This window comes from Centroberyx affinis, unplaced genomic scaffold, assembly GCF_046629955.1.
Source record: "Centroberyx affinis isolate AG114_WGS23_722 - 3 ecotype Tasmania unplaced genomic scaffold, CSIRO-AGI_Caff_v1 ptg000746l_1, whole genome shotgun sequence".
NCBI classification, from domain to species: domain Eukaryota; kingdom Metazoa; phylum Chordata; class Actinopteri; order Beryciformes; family Berycidae; genus Centroberyx; species Centroberyx affinis.
In genome coordinates this window covers 120,658-134,713 of record NW_027279359.1, presented here as the reverse complement: position 1 = coordinate 134,713, position 14,056 = coordinate 120,658, and the positions used below count along the sequence as shown (strand labels likewise).

Genomic DNA, 14,056 nt, shown 5'->3' with positions numbered 1-14,056 from the left:
ACTGGCAAAGACTTGAGACAGTAGTTTAAGTACACTACAGTCACATTTCTATTAGGCTTATGGAGAGTGTAGAAACATATTCTCATTAAAAATAAATTCTGCAAACAATTTTAGCTCTGAATTATAAATTAAAAACACAGCATTCAAAGCATAATTAGATGTAGCGTTTGCTCACCGTTCTTACTCCCCACAACACTGGTAGCTTTCTTCAAATCTGTCTTGGGCTTGGAGGCCAGTAGTATCCGCCGGAACCACTCCTCCTTCTCCCTCCCAGTCCTCCCAAACAGGTAGAGGGTCAGGTCTCTACTGGAGGAGGACGACCATCCTCGCTCCAGTGCTGCCCCTGTACCCTCCCCTCTGTCCCCTGTGACTGAGGTAGCGGCTGTCCGGCCCTCAATGGTCTCCAACCGGTCACCCTCGGCCTTGGACATGAAGTCATCCTGTTTGCCAAGTTCAATGCAGATGGGGTATTTTTTGTTCCATACACGCTTCCTGGCCAGGCTCTGAGGCACTAGATATACCTGGGGGAGGATTTGGGAAGAGAGCTCTGAGTGTTATAAAGCTGGCTTCCTGGATGCAAAATATTAGGATACTCCAAGACATAAAGGGCAATTTCCATGACTAATATTTGTCATTATATATCTTAAAATGCTAAATTTTTTGTTGAATAAAATATTTTAATGTACTAGGTCTTATTTTGACTAGATACATGACTTTTGTAATCAGGAAATGTGTTATTTGTGTTATTATTCCTTCAAAGATAACTAACTCAACTGGCAGTTATGGTCAACGTTAAACACTCAACTGGTTGACAAAAAGATTACAAACATTTCCAAAGCTTCTTGGATATATACAATTTTGGAGAGGTGGAGAGGTTTCCATGACCATAGGAAAACCTGATACTAGCTGAACAATACTCTTTTTAACACACAAATACAAATCACATACTTTGCTGTCGGTAAGGTCATAGATCTTCTGACTGATGTAGGTGACGTCAGCTTTGGGTTCATTGTGTGTGGCACGGCGGGCGATGTTGCGGTTGGGTTTTGAGAGACGAAGGATGGAACCCTCCAGGCGGACATAGACGGAGTGTGTCAGTGTGGCATGGTACGTCTCTGGGTCATAGTTCACTATCTCATTCATCCAGCCCTGGAAGGAAGACATGTCCACTTTAATTTACATTACATTTGAAGGGCTTCATTTCAAAACACTCATTTTGGAAAATGGTTGCTATCTGAAATTCAAGTAAGTCAGTATTCCCAAAACAGACAAGTCTATCCTTAAAAACTTGTTGTACGCTAAGGTCTTATGATGACTCTAAATAGCCTAACAGAAATCCATAATGAACTTTAGTTTCAGACATTTTGTAAGAGTAGGTGTCAATATATTCAATTGGTGGATGTTTCAATTTGGAATTAAATTCTTCATTTTACAACAGAATGATGCAGAAGACAACTGTAGCATATAGTTTTTGGAAATCACAGTTGAGGAGACAAAGGCTTTTCCAGAGCTAGAAAGTATAGTAGGGAAGACAGCAATCCTGCATTGTGCAAGGTGCTAATTTTAAGAAAGATACCAAAACAATTGGACAATAGCGTTTCATTGTAAAACCATCTTATGTTGTTTGTCATCAACCAAGCAAGATGCTTCTACAGTGATAGGAAAGGCTATCTGTCTCTTTTTAAGAACCTCACTCTGATAAGAGACAGTGACTTGTAAGCATTGTCTTTTCAAGTGAAGTCATAAACAGTTTGTTGTCATTTGTTTTCCATGTTAGACTTTGAAGTTACTCTGGCTATATTAAGCCTAAGGCTCCACATATAGCCCATTTGCTACTTTGTCATTTCAATGTACAAACCGTCAAAGAAATATGCATCTGAACCTGCTCGTTTGCTTTCAAAAACAGGATACTCACACCTTTATGCCAATATGAAGAAATAAAATATGACAACCATTCATTGTTTCTTGCCCGCTGACAATTTAATATCAAACTCAAGCAGCAGTGGATTCTGTGAACTGGGCCACCATTCAACCCTCAGTTTATAACCTATCTCAGGGCCCTATGAAATTCATTTTTATGTTTCTTTATTTTTTGGCATTATTTTTCCCAGATATCGGATTTTTATATATTTTTTTTTACATACAATGTCCCACAGATGCAGCTGTAGCCTACACATTGCCATGGTATTCTTCATTAATGTCTCAACTGCATTTTTAAACCCTTTTTCTGTGATTCTGTCAGCCACCTCCATAAAACAGAAAAAATACGGCCCTGCAGTCTGTGGTGGACATAAACTGGTTTCCATGAAACACTGCACCCCTAACGCAGCACACAGGTCACCAATAAACTCCTGAAGCAAAAGTAGGCCGAGCCTGCAATAGGAGAACTAAATTGTATTTTATGTACCTAGGCTAGGTTAGTCTGACATACTTGTTAAGATGCTTGTATATTGTTAAAGACAATTCAGACAGCTGTAAAAAAAAACAAACAAACAAAAAAAAAACCTCTCCGCTACTATCTTATCATCTTTCTCCAAACCGTCTTATCATCTTTCTCTTAACCAGGACAGCCCTAGAAGGTTTTTGTCTTCACAGATTTCAGCATCAGAGAAACTGAAATGTTATTTGTGGCCTAGATCAGCTCCAGGTCTTTGTGTCCATGAAGTGTCTATATATTCAGCCAGCAATGTTATCAGTTGTAGTGGAGGGGGGTAAACTAGACATCTGACCTATTCCATTATGCTTGCTGGCCTTTGCCATCAATACAAAGGTGACATCATTTGGAAGGCGGCCATGGACTGTGGGATGACCAGACTACATAGCTCACTGCTAGCCTTTGGGGGTTAGGCTGGCAGGCTAATCCTTGGGATGAGCATTAGCAACAGACAAAAGTAGGCTAACAGGCTTTGCCCCTAAAATACAACCCACAGGGGCTAGAACCCATTTGAGCTCTAATGCAGCGAAATGAGCTCACTGGCTTGTTTCTGGTTTCCTCAGGTAATTTATTGGCCATTTGTACAGACAGAAGCACAGCACCTCAGGAGACTCACAGCTTTTTTCCAAAAGCAGAGATCAAAGTAGGGACAAATGTGAGGCAGGGATCACCTCATTTGATGCCCTTAAAAGATGATTCTTTATTGAGTTATGTTTCTTTATCAGTGTCAACATGAATCAGTTAGGAGAATGAGCTGAGGTTGTAAGACAGTCACTAATGGTGATGGACACTTCAATCAGTTTTCATAAAATGGGTTTAATCTATTATGCAGTGCTCTTGAAAACATTAAACATGTTCTCTTACACCACTGAATTAACATGTCAACACTTTAAAAGTTTGAAGTCAAGAAAAAGATTCACTAACCTTAAAGATTTCTGGTTCCTTAATGTCCAACTGGGCCAGGTTCCACAGCTTCCCATGGTGTCTGGAATGTCTCAAACCATGGCCAGAAGGTTTTGGTCCTGCCAACCACACCACAGCGATGGCTAAAAGGAATCCCAGCCCAATCCCAAGCAGCATTCCTCCAATGTAAGTGGGCAAGGGTAGTACAAAGCACCCATAGACCAGCGCAGTTAGGATGATGAGAGTATAGTGCGGAACACTGGGTGCCAGCTCAATACTTTCAGATTCATCTTCACTGCATGGTTCAGTACTACCACTCAGTGGCACTTTAGTTCGACTACCAGTTCCAGTATCGTCAGTTATATCGGTACCATCACGTTCTGTGTCAGTACAAGTCTCAAAGTCCTCACTGTACAGGATGCAAAAGTCCTCCTCCTGTTTGGCCAGAGCAGACATGGAACACTTGTCCAGTGACATGGAACCTAAAGATGATTTCTTGGGGCTCTTAATGTCAGCAGAGGGGGGGCAAGGCGATTCAGCCTGAGCAGAGGCTCCGCTGCTGGGGCTCTCAGCATCCCAGTCACCTCCTTCCTCCTCCTTGATGCAGTAGCTGTTGTTGTTGCTCTCCAGGTGACCATTGACGGAAGTCATGCTAGAGAGTTCTGTGGCACTGGCGGAGAGGGCCTTAGGCCGGTAGATGCTGCTGCTGCCAACCACGCTGACACTCTTTTCGTCCATGATTTTACTCAGCAGCTGGAGCGGTTCGTAGATAGCCTCAGAGAGACGTCGCTTAGTGTCTTCAATGCGTGCCTCAACTTCTGAAACATTGAAGAAGCTGCGGCTATCTGGGGACGTTAGCGGAGAGGAAGGGGCAGTTTTAGAATCACCAGCAGATGACACGGTAGCAGTAGGCATCCGAGATTGCGTAAATTGCTTGAAGAGTTGCAGGTTGAGGCGGGATTCTGGAAGACGGTAGGGCGAGGAGGAAGAGGATGAGTCCTGGGAGGTATCCGAAGATAAGGACTTGACCAGGGTCTTCATCAGATGCCTATGCCTTACTGAAGAAGGGGCGGCAGGAGAGACCCCATCACGAGGCTCGATGTCAGAAGAGAGAGACTTCACCAAGCTGAGGAAGGGTTTGTCACTGGAGGGAAAGCTCAATGATTTAGTAGGAGAGGAGTTGGAAATTGAGCCTTTCTGCTCAGCAGGGAGCAATGACGGATTATGTGTGGGAGAACTGTTATTTTGATGTTCAGGAACTGGAGAAAGTCTGGATGATTCAGGAATGACGGCAACATCAGTTGCCGAGTCCAACGGCACCCCTTCAAACATTTCCTCACTTGCCTCTAAGGCTGTCACAACATTGGAGTCGCCCTGAGCAGCAGAGGTTGAGGAGGCAGTTGTCCCATAGAGCTCTTCTTCCTCCTCCTCTTCCTCCTTCCCAAGAGCTGAGAAGTGGATAGTGATGGTCTCCCTGGACAGCGAGCGCTGGACTTGGAGCTTGGGGGCCACGGCAGGTGGCCGTGGGGCTGTGGAGTGAGCTCTCTCTGCATGGCTAGAATGCCGGCTGTTCATCGCAGTGCTCCCACTGAGTCACAGTCTGTGGAGAAAACAGGAAATGTATGGAAGTTTTACACTGATCTCAATATGATTTATTTGGAAGAAACATTCACAGTGATCTCCTACAACCATAATAACCTTTATGATCTATCACATGGTGTTAAAACATGATTAGTTGAAAATAATTAAAATGGTCTCAGCTTTCATAATGAAATGAAAAATCTTTAAAGGAAAGTTCTTTATCCAACCCTCCATTTTCACTCCGAGGTATAATAGAGGGCCAATGAATTTAGGAGTGAATGATAAATCAAATGGTAGATCCTTTGTTTCGAGGTGGTGTAAATTTCATAGAGGATACCAGCTACATTAAATATTTACTACTACTTAGCCGCTAACTGAATCAAGGCCCTGCAGAGTGTCCCTAGGCTCTACAAATATCCAATATTCTAAAAGCAGGACCAAATCTAGTTTCATGTCACTGATTTTTCCCCCTAAAAAGTCCTTGCCTGTTACTAAATTGCAGGGTAGGAAATTAACACCAGCCAGTCAGCCAAATGCTGGGGTTTGGCAGGTCAATTTGGCAGCCATCATTTGGATGTCCTATTCTATTCTAAAAATTATATATGGTTGGTAAATTAGTGAAAGCAGTTGCTTAATTTGTGATTCACTGTGAATGCTATGAATTTTCTGTGAGGTTATTTGGCTGACAAGGTGACAAATTGCTCAGCAAAACAAAAAAATACCCTTAATTGTTATACTGAACAAATGCTCATCATAATAATTGCTTAGCTGCTATTGAGTAACAATGGCCTGTGTTGCAGACAAATGCAGAACCAACCATGGAAAGCAAGACAAATTCAAAATAGTAGGGCATACATGAAAGACAGCTCTTGCCCTCCAAGAGGATACTGAGTCACTAAGCTGCCATGAAAGTACGGAATATGATCCAAAAGTTATGCCTCCTATTCCCAGAAAAAAGTGTTTGCATGTGTGACTGTGTGTGGGTGCTGACAAAATACCATTCTGTATCTCTCTACCAACCTTTTTCTGCATCAGCCTTCAGATCAGAAGATCTGTAGCAATCAGGCATAGCATCCTAAATCACCACACACACCTAGTGATTACAACCACCCAGTCCCACTCACCACCTGCTGACACACTCACAAACACCTACCACAAACCATGCTCAAAGATTCAGAAAAAACAAACGGCACAAATCCTACTGATTTTCTGACTATTATTTCCCTTTAACACCACATTTTTTCTCTCCATTTTCTTTTTAAAGACAACCCCTCCATCTCCAATAACTGGTCCTCTGACTTCCCCTCATTAGTAGCTTCCTATTCCATTGATCTGAAGAGTAAATAGAAACAAATAAAGCACAGGGCAAATAGGCAAAAATAATACAAGAACCGAGACCTAGACACTCCTACAGCTGCGTCTTGAAAAAAGGCTATAGATTTTACAGGACTGACATTTGGACAGATCACTAGTGCTGAAAATTAATTGATTAGTCGATCAACAGAAAATTAATTGATTATAATTTTGAGTAATCGGTTCAGTTATTTATCAAGTAAAATTACCAAACACTTGCTGGTTCCAGCTTCATAAATTCTATGATTTGTTTGCTTTTCTCCATTTCAAATGAATATTTTGGGGGTTTTTTGGCTGCTGGTCAGATCAAGTAAGAACTTTTAAGACATTACTTTGGGCTCTGGTAACTTGTGATGTGCATTTGTCATTTTTTATGTTTTTACTAAATGTTTGACTAAATTATTAATCAAATAATAATAATAACCGAAAGACTATTCAATAATCAAAATAATCTTACAGCTATACAGGACACCATTTAGTTCATACTGGAACTGAGAACACTCTTACCACATAAAAACAGACTTGTCTTGTGACTATGACTCCTTCTCTTTCAAACCTTGGCCTACAAACAATTGCCCCAATTTTCCCCCAGCGTAAACAGGCTTTTATCACTTAATTACACTGTTTTGGCATACATTCAAAAGTGGATTACAACACAGGCTTTAGGGGCATCTGTCCAGAGGCTCCAGAAATCAGCCAAAGTCCAGAAAATGAACAGAGGTTGGAATGATGTAACACTGCATAATGATGTAACGAGTGTGGGATGCCAGCAACAAGAGGCCTACAACAAAGTAGAGCTGGGTGATATACTGTCCATTTAAGGTATATTGGTATGGTCCACGTAAATGATCCAATCTTAGAACTATAGATAACATAAATAAGATAGACAGACAGACAGACAGACAGGTAGGCAGATAGACAGATAGACACACAAACAGATATATGATTATGATTTATATCGATTTGTAAAAACTCAATTCCAAAGAAAGGTATAAAGATTAGACAGTCTGAATGGGAAAGAAACCTATGTGAACTAATTGTTCATTAGTATTGGAAAAACTAAAACACCTAATAACATACTGTCAAAAATAGGGACAATATTGTGAAATGACATCTCAGCCATATCACCCTGCTGTAGCAGTGTATCAACCAGTAACACAGTATAGCACATTCACAGATAGCTTTAAGAGAGCTAGAAAGACAGCCAGCAAGGCTAATGTTCATCCAATTAATTAAGCAATTACACTTAGTCTACAAGCTTACGGCTGTGTCATGAAAGCCACAGCTCTATAGCTTTAAGCTGTTAAGCTAGTTGGTAACCAAACTGTATCCCATTATAGCTATCCCTCATCATTAAAATAAAAAGAAATCAACATTCAGTGGGAGATACAATATTACTTTCAAGATCCTTTGGTAAAGATCAGTTCAGAATAAATAAAGTAACTACTTTTACTTTTCTACTTTTGAGTTACTTACTTTTTACTTTTGAGAGGGTTTGCCCAGCAACTCAAAAGAACAAACTGGTTGGATGGTTAACTTATGAAAACAGTGTGTGTGCCTACTACCTATTCAAACTCACACAATATTGAAACACTGCCTTTTTACAATATCATAGAAAAGCTATTACCACCTCTTTTCAATGATTGTCCTCCATGATCATTTAGACAACATGAAAGTCCCTCTGTGCTGGTTATTACACCTGGCCTAAATTACGAGTCTTGTTGACTTCAAAGAGATTTTTACTTAAGACATAATGATCTGCTGTTGTGTAACGCTTAATCAACATTTGAATTGCACATGCGGCATGCACGGTTGACTGTTCAGAAGCTTACGATTATCTAGTAAACTGGAAAGAACTTGAATACAACCAGTTTTAAAAAAAAAAAGCAAAGGGCTTAGAGTAGGGGAGAGGGTGGACGTACACGTACGCAAGTGAGGATTTGGGAACGCAAATTTGGATACACTGTCCTCCTACCAGTGTGAAACAGAAAATTAGTATTTTTAAAATTGCATGTGTCACACCTATTCTATCAAGCTTATTCTTTACCGGTGTTTCCTGTAGATTTTTTGTAGATTTCGTGGGATGGTGGCAATATTGGTTCTGAGACCCAGGTTTGCTAGCAACCCAGACGAGTCTCACAAGTTGAACAACTTGTGAGCCTTGTCTGGCTTGTGAGGTTTACGTTTGCTACTGGGCCCATTCCAGGATCGGTTCTACAAGGGATTAGTTTAAGAAAAGAATGGATATCATGATACATGGACAACTGAAGAAATAAGACCAGGTCATGGATTTTCAAGTGCATGCTTGTGATTAGTTAATTTTTAACACAATTACAGCCTCCAATTATAAGGGGTGTGCACACTTGCACAACCAAGGTGTTTGAGTTTTCTATTTCTATTACACTGTCAGACATGAGTAGCCTTTGTGTTGTCACCTTGATTTTCTGGTTACTCTTTCCAAATGAAAATTTTAAAAAGTCTGACTTGGAGGGTTTTTCAGGCCTCAAGGCAATATAAACTAGAAAATGGGAAAGGTTGTGTAAACTTTTGACATCCACTGTAGATGCAAAGACACGCCCCTTGGGCTAAATACACAAGGTAATAGGTGCACCACCTCTCTCAAAAAGAAATATCCATCTGTATTCTGTTACTGCCAGTCCAAGCACAAGTAAGAATTTGCCTGATCATGGATCAGCCTCCACACCCTCATAGATTTCCCCATTTATAATGCATGATATCTTGAAGACAGACAGATAGCTATGGATTTGGTCTGCTAGTAAGCTGCTCAGTGTACTGCAGAACAATGCTCTTATGATGGAAAGGAATTAATTTCTAAGCTCTACTTTTCCTTGGCTACATACTAGTCATTCACTGACAAAATGCTAGCTTGTTTCTACCCTTGGTGTTTGACATTTTAAAAGCCCACCTTTCATGAAAATAAATCTTTGTAGAATACAAACTGAAAGTCTTGTTTCTTGTTTGTATCTAATGATCAAATTTCATGGTTGTATCCTGGTTCAAAAGAAGACAAGTAATTTTTTTCACACTAATGGAAAATATATCATTTGTGATGGAAGGACATATATCTGGCAGCACAATCTAATCAAACTCTTGCCTCTTTTTGTCTGTGTGAGAGATCAACTTGGAATTGCAATAGAATTATGATAATAGCTTGTTGATGGACATTTGGCAATGGTAGCTTTGTGCCTTGCCTTGTCCTGACAACAGAGGTGGCATGAGGTTATGGCTGGCTTGCCCAGATACAGGCCCAACTTGACCAGTCATTGTCACATGGGTCATGAGTGAGCTAGTTACCCAGCCAGGCAGTCTGCCAGCCATCTCCGTCCCTAGCTAGCCGGCTCTTGGGGTCAGCAGCAGCACAATGAGACTATTGTAGTGGATCGCAAGCTGGACTGATACACTTCATTTTAACATACAACACTCAAAACAGACCTAGCAGCATTTGCTAGCAGCAGATCTATCACGTTAAGAATAGAGTGTTGAAAGTGTGTGTGTGTGTGGGCACGTGTGCACAGTTTTTCTATCCCCCATTTCAAAACTATGGAAATGGCACAAGCACAGTGTGAGCGAAAGACTGTGTGTATATCTGCGTGCTCATGGATGTGCCTGCATGTGTCCATCTAAATGTGTGTATGTACACATTCACACTTGAGTCCCGAAGGGCCTTTCTCTGAGCCAACGGACAGACTGAGGGAAGGACAGTGTGGAATGAAGTCATGCCGTTGATGCTGATGATGCTAATTACAGAAGCAACCCAGCCTCATTAGCCCCCCTGTTATGCGCTCATTAGGGACATGTTCACAGCTCACTCCCTCTGTATCAAACACTCTATGGTAATGAGAAGAGACTCACAGGGCTATTACACACACTGCTGACATCCGTGGGCATGAATGGAATAGTTAGATAGTAAAAATGTAAATTGACATGTGATTGACGGAACTGTGGAAGTTATAGTAACAGTGACATTTTGGGTTTTGAGTCATCAGAGAGAGACTGATTAACAAGTCTCTAGCCAGACCTAAGTCTCTAGCCAGACTCTTCTCTTCTGTGGTTCCTCGGTAGTGGAACGAGTTACCAAACTCCATTCGATCCGCAGAGTCCCTCTCAATCTTTAAGAAAAGGCTAAAGACCCAGCTCTTTAGTGAACACCTTCTCACCTGATGGACTGTGTAACCAACAAAAAAAAAAAATACAAAAAAACTCTTTATCTGCCTCTATGCATTGCCTCGTAGCACTGCCTCGTAGCACCTATGTCCTGTTGGACCAGAACTTAGCTTTATGGCACTTACTCTCGTTGTTCTCTCCTGATTAGAACCTTGCTTGTGTTGTATTAAAATCTCATGTGTACGTCGCTTTGGATAAAAGCGTCTGCCAAATGGGAAATTGTAAACTGTAAATTGTAACAAAACCACAATGGCTAGACAGTGGCATAAAAAAATGCATGATCAAGGACAGAATCCATTGTGTTGCGGGCTGTCCAACCATTACAGGTGCCATAAAGCTGGTATGGCATGAAAACATGGCTATAATAAGTGTTTGAGCAAAGTTTCAATGCACTGAGAAACTGAATTGGAGAATGGTTTGTCCGTCAGGTGAGTAGAAAACGTTTGTCATTAAAAAGCTCATAATTTGATATTAAACTTTGTTTGGACATAAAAAAAATCTTTCAGTGATGTCTCATGAGCAAAAATGCAGAATAGCCTAAATCATTTTAGATTTTGTAAAATTTATTTTATTATGTTTTCAGCCAATATCCCAAGGGCAAGTTTACAATTCAGTCTTTGCATGCAGTCATCCTAAACGAAACTGAATCAAAGGCGCATGATATTTCAAAGCAATGCCTCAGCAGAAACAAATGAAAGGCGCAAAGTCCAAGCGATTTTCCAACATATCGATAGAAAGGACAAAGAAGCCATGGTTTTGAATAAACCTGTGTGCAAGCAAAGGCACTCCCAATATCCTCTGTGCGCACATTGAATAGGCCAAGTCTGAATAGGAAGCGCTCAAATATGTGTAGGGCCTGCATAACTTTACAGTCTGTATTAAGCCCAAAGTATTTCAGGGCTTTAATTGACAACCCAGATATCAAATATCTTAGCCAAACAGCCAAATTTTCTCCAGTTTGTAACTCTGTCTGGTATTATATGAGGTAAATCTCATTACTGCTACAGGAATATGAGCAAGCACAAACCAACAAATCAAGCTAACAAATGTGAAACAATACACTGAGCAACTGAGCTAAAAATCACATTAGAAACCAGTGGAGAGAATGCAGAAAGCTGAAAACCGTATTTAATCAGAAATATATTCGTGAAAGCTTCCCACACCAAAAAATATCCGTAAAAAGGGCCAAACTAGATTGTCTACTAGATTGTAGAGTGTAGACTATAGATAGTTAGTTGTGAAAGCTACAGTAGGAGAACCTTTGTTATGAAGGCCAGGACCTGAACCAGTAATCCCACTTGGCTTCCCAACTGTGATGCTGCAGCTAATGAGAGGCTTGGAGAGCAGACTGACCTAATCTGCTGACCCAAAGTTCTCTCAATATGGCTTTCCAAGAGCTGGACCACTGACCTCCGTTGTCCAGTCAACAAAACACATCTCAAAATGCAAACAGAAGCTCATTACTTATGATCACAGAACTTCTGCAGGTGCAACTGTCAAACTCCAGTCTATTTTTTACAACGACCACAGGAGTTGTCAAACTTGGGCAGAAAAGAAAGTTGCACTCCAAATTATAACACCATGATTAGACAAGCAACAAGCATAGTCTTAAGAAAACGAGATAGTTGGCAGCCAATAATCTGTGGATCCTTACAGGATGATTCCACCTGAAAACACTTTGGCACTGTTAAACAACATCATGTCATGTCAAGATATTTCCAGCACAGCTACAATGGAATTTGATAGCAAGATAGCAAATTTCAACTAATTAAAAAGTCAGTGGTAAACATGAGGGTTTGATGTCAGTCCCACAGAATAAAAGAGCAACACTGTTGTTCTAGACCAACCATTCTGCACCGACATTACACAGTCATACAGGGAGAAATCCATCGTAGAAGAGGCTGCTACCAACTTCTCTACCGACATTAGCCTAAATAGACCATAATGCAATGCAGCCACAAGCCAAAACATTGCGTTTTGATTAAGTGGCGCAATTATCACTTTCCCTGCAATGGAAAACCTCTCGCTCCACTATCACTCTCTCCACCTACACTTATAACCGGCTGGATGCTGTCGAAAGCCTTTCTGGGAAATGTAGGAAATCACTAACTGAAGTCGAAGTAGATGAGGCAGGCTGAGAGAAAGTGGGTACACCAAAAAACAGAAAAAGTAGGCTAAATCACAACAAATCATCGCAAAATAACTAGAAGTATTGAACACTGATGATAACAGCGTATCCAAGGGTGAATTGTAGCTTTAACAACTAACATTTTCCTTGGAATGAATGACTGTTGCTAAGGTGACATATTGTTTGAGAAACACATTTGTTTCTGGTAAACAGCACAAGGAACTGAAGAAAAATACTGACCGACTTAGACGGTGAAGCTGTCACATTCGCCAGAAAGCTAATCTAATTAACGTCTTGGCTTGGCTTTCACTTCAATTTATTCAGATTCAGGCAATGATTCTTCTTGTAACAAGATGAACCGATTTGGCTGAGTGTCACTCATCTTGGCTGACAGAGTTCAATTCGTTTAACCTGAATGAACTGGTGAATTTTATTTTTTCTTTGAAACTGAGAAATACTTGAGATGCAGCTGGCTTTAATATAATAATAATAATAAAACATTGATAGAGTGTGCTACAATCTGATGAACTTCACTTTGGGAAATGTTTTCCACTTTCACTCGTTTGGCTCCTAACCACGAGACACTGCCTTAGACCAGTAAGAAAACAAATATCAGTCAACAGCTCTTTTCACAGCTCACTTGGGAGTGAGTCTGTCTCATAATAAACAGAACTGTTGTGGAAAATTGCTGCTATGGGTCTATGGGAAAGGAGACGCCATCTAGGGAACACCAGACTAACACATTAAGTCTTCAACAATAGACAATGATCAAGCCTAATGTTTTTCATTTTTTGGAACCTGAAAATCTTGTTCGTCTGCATAAAGCCTAGACATTCTATTATTAATCTTTTGTCATTGTTCTTTGGGTAAGAGTTTCTGTAAGCAAGTCTGTAAGCAATGAGTTAAGAAGTCAACCTCCCCACATCCTGGGACTCTACTATCTCATAATTGCATGTAGGCCTAAAATGTCAGTAGATCTGGCTGACAGCATTTCCTCTGTAGCTCATTAATCGCCCAGTAAGGGTATTTTTGCAAGTCATCCTGTCTGTTTCCTTCTGCCAGTACAATACCACATGCCAGCCCCCTCAGAGCGTCTCAAATGTCAAACACCGCTGTTTCAGATGACATCACTGGGATTATTCTAGAGGCATTGAGAGGAGGTGGTTGAGAAAAAAAACAACAACAAATGAGATAAAAAAAAGACATAGAGGAAGCAATAGGAGTGCAAAATTGTTATTTTTTAAGATTCATTTGACAGCAAAGACCCTAAATATTCCAAGAATTATACAGTACATGCATGTATTATATATGTGTAGCCCATGATTACTTGAATACACACTCTTCAGCTGTATTTGGCAGAGGTACAACCTACAACAATGCCTCCACCAAGAACACAACAACACCCGACTGTGTTGTCCCTGCTATTGTGTATGACTAACATGACACACATTTCCCTGTGGAAGACATTATGA

The 14,056-nt window shown here is 40.6% G+C and overlaps 1 protein-coding gene across 1 annotated transcript in view; it reads right to left on the bottom strand.

The window, feature by feature from the left end:
- The window catches only part of LOC139644500 (testis-expressed protein 2-like), a 39,485-nt gene that overhangs the window by 14,640 nt on the left and 10,789 nt on the right, over positions 1 to 14,056 (bottom strand). Inside the window, exons 3-5 of the mRNA XM_071519869.1 lie at positions 3,359 to 4,937; positions 949 to 1,149; positions 176 to 521 (exon numbers count right to left, since the gene is read on the bottom strand). Of these exons, the coding sequence (XP_071375970.1) occupies positions 176 to 521; positions 949 to 1,149; positions 3,359 to 4,912 (2,101 nt within the window). The 5' untranslated portion in view covers positions 4,913 to 4,937. The remainder of the gene's footprint in view (positions 1 to 175; positions 522 to 948; positions 1,150 to 3,358; positions 4,938 to 14,056) is intronic.